Source organism: Gregarina niphandrodes (genome assembly GCF_000223845.1).
Source record: "Gregarina niphandrodes unplaced genomic scaffold scaffold00071, whole genome shotgun sequence".
NCBI lineage: Eukaryota > Apicomplexa > Conoidasida > Eugregarinorida > Gregarinidae > Gregarina > Gregarina niphandrodes.
In genome coordinates this window covers 1-1,812 of record NW_011645837.1, presented here as the reverse complement: position 1 = coordinate 1,812, position 1,812 = coordinate 1, and the positions used below count along the sequence as shown (strand labels likewise).

Genomic DNA, 1,812 nt, shown 5'->3' with positions numbered 1-1,812 from the left:
CTCCCAGTACCGACGGTCATCGTACGAACACACGCGCCATATCAAACAAACTGAATTTGATCCCGAGAAATTAACCAACGGCGTCCATCAATTGTTCGACACACTGTAATGACATGGTCAAGAATAACTGTAGCGAATTTCAATCAATAAAAAGGAATGCGCGCGCGTGTTTGTATCGCACACATTTGGCTTATTTCTTGCTGCTGTAGTATTCCTTGAAGGGTCCCCGAAGTGGTAAGTGACCGGTGTGTAGTAAGTGACCGGTGTGTAGTAAGTGACCGGTGTGTAGTAAGTGACCGGTGTGCGGTGAAGAGAACAGTGTCTTCATGGCGGGTGATCGGTGCAGGGTTGCGTGTGAGAGATGGATGGCTTTCGTGAAACGGGTTCTACCATTAATGTAAAACGGGTTTAGCTGGTCGGCCGTGAAATTGATGAAGTGTAGCCGTCATCACGTCTACTTGTACACGTCACAACCTGCGTCAATTCTTACTTGCTTCCAGAAGGCCTTTTGTCGAGCCGAGGCGTCTTTCGAGTCTTTCGCGATCAGGCAGTAGGGGACAGTAGCAAGGCGCAGCCTGGAGGCTTCGGCACTGTCAGCGCCTTCGAGCACAACGTAGGTTTGTGCGTAGCTGCCGATGTAGTAATTATCACCTGATTCTTTTGACTGATAGATGAGCCGGCGAGCATCCATCTCGAGCGGATGGATGACGTCTATCGAGAAACGGTAGGACTTGATTAGGTCGCCGAGGTTAGCGACGCGCCAGACTCTAAGGTAATTAAGCATGGTTGCATAAATGCCGTCCTTTGCCCTGTCACCGCTACACCTAATGGATTCATCACGTGGCATAAACGTTGCCTCCCACGGGTACTCGTCGCACTTGACGCCTTGCTTCTTGGCTTCAGTCTGGATGCGCCCCTTGGCGTGTTCGATCTCCTGAGGCCAGACGAACCGCATATCATTCCCTGTCGGCCACTGTCCCCTTGGTGTGAACTCTCCGCCACGTGCTACCCATTCCCTGAGGGGGAGTCGAAGGTCCTCAGGCATGAAATCACGCCAGGGTATACCACGCCAGCCATACCTGTCTTGTGTTGCGGTATTGATCACACTGTTCCACGCGGGAAGGCTTACCACCCCACCTAATTCGCACCGAGAGCACACGTAACCTCTCTTACGCACCACGGCGTCGGACGCCGCCATCAGCCGGCCCTTGGTGTTCGTCCAAAGCATAGGCCGACAGACTCCCTTCCAGAAGAGTGACTTGTAGTTGCCAGAGGGCTCAAGCGTTTTGTAAGACTCCAACAGAGCGTCGCGCAACTGGCACATGCTCCCCATCGACGTCTTCAACGGAGCGATTGACGGACCCTCCAGCTGACCATCCTCAGCCAACATCAGCAAGGTATGCCTAGCCCAATTAACTCGATCTGGCTCGACATTAGCTTCGTAGAAATCCTTGTACTTGGTGGCGCCTTCAAAGTCCACTCTCACGGTCGGATGAACATCGTGACTCAACAACTGGATCTGCTCGGTGCTGAACAACGTACTTTGCTTCTCCATCAACTGGTCAACCGTCTGCAGGGCCACGGCCAGAAACAAGCGTGGCGTAATACTGTCACTGTCGCCAAACCCAAATCTCACACACCCGGCCATAGGCGGAGGCACCCCTTCAACTTCATCAATCCGGCGATCCAACACCAACGGATCAGTGCCCAACGACGCGCAACACTCCTCACCTGGAGCAGTAGCGTCAAAAGTAATCCCAGTAAACACAGACAACAACGGCGAAACTCCTTCCGACTCCGCAGCGCAACAAC

General features: G+C 53.1%; 1 protein-coding gene across 1 annotated transcript; it reads right to left on the bottom strand.

The window, feature by feature from the left end:
* Nucleotides 1–454: 454 nt before the first annotated feature.
* GNI_182530 (hypothetical protein) lies at nucleotides 455–1,648 on the bottom strand (the record flags this gene model as incomplete). The annotated part of the gene is made up of 1 exon (XM_011135231.1): nucleotides 455–1,648. One exon carries the CDS (start codon nucleotides 1,646–1,648, stop codon nucleotides 455–457), a length of 1,194 nt encoding a protein of 397 aa, XP_011133533.1.
* Nucleotides 1,649–1,812: the final 164 nt, after the last annotated feature.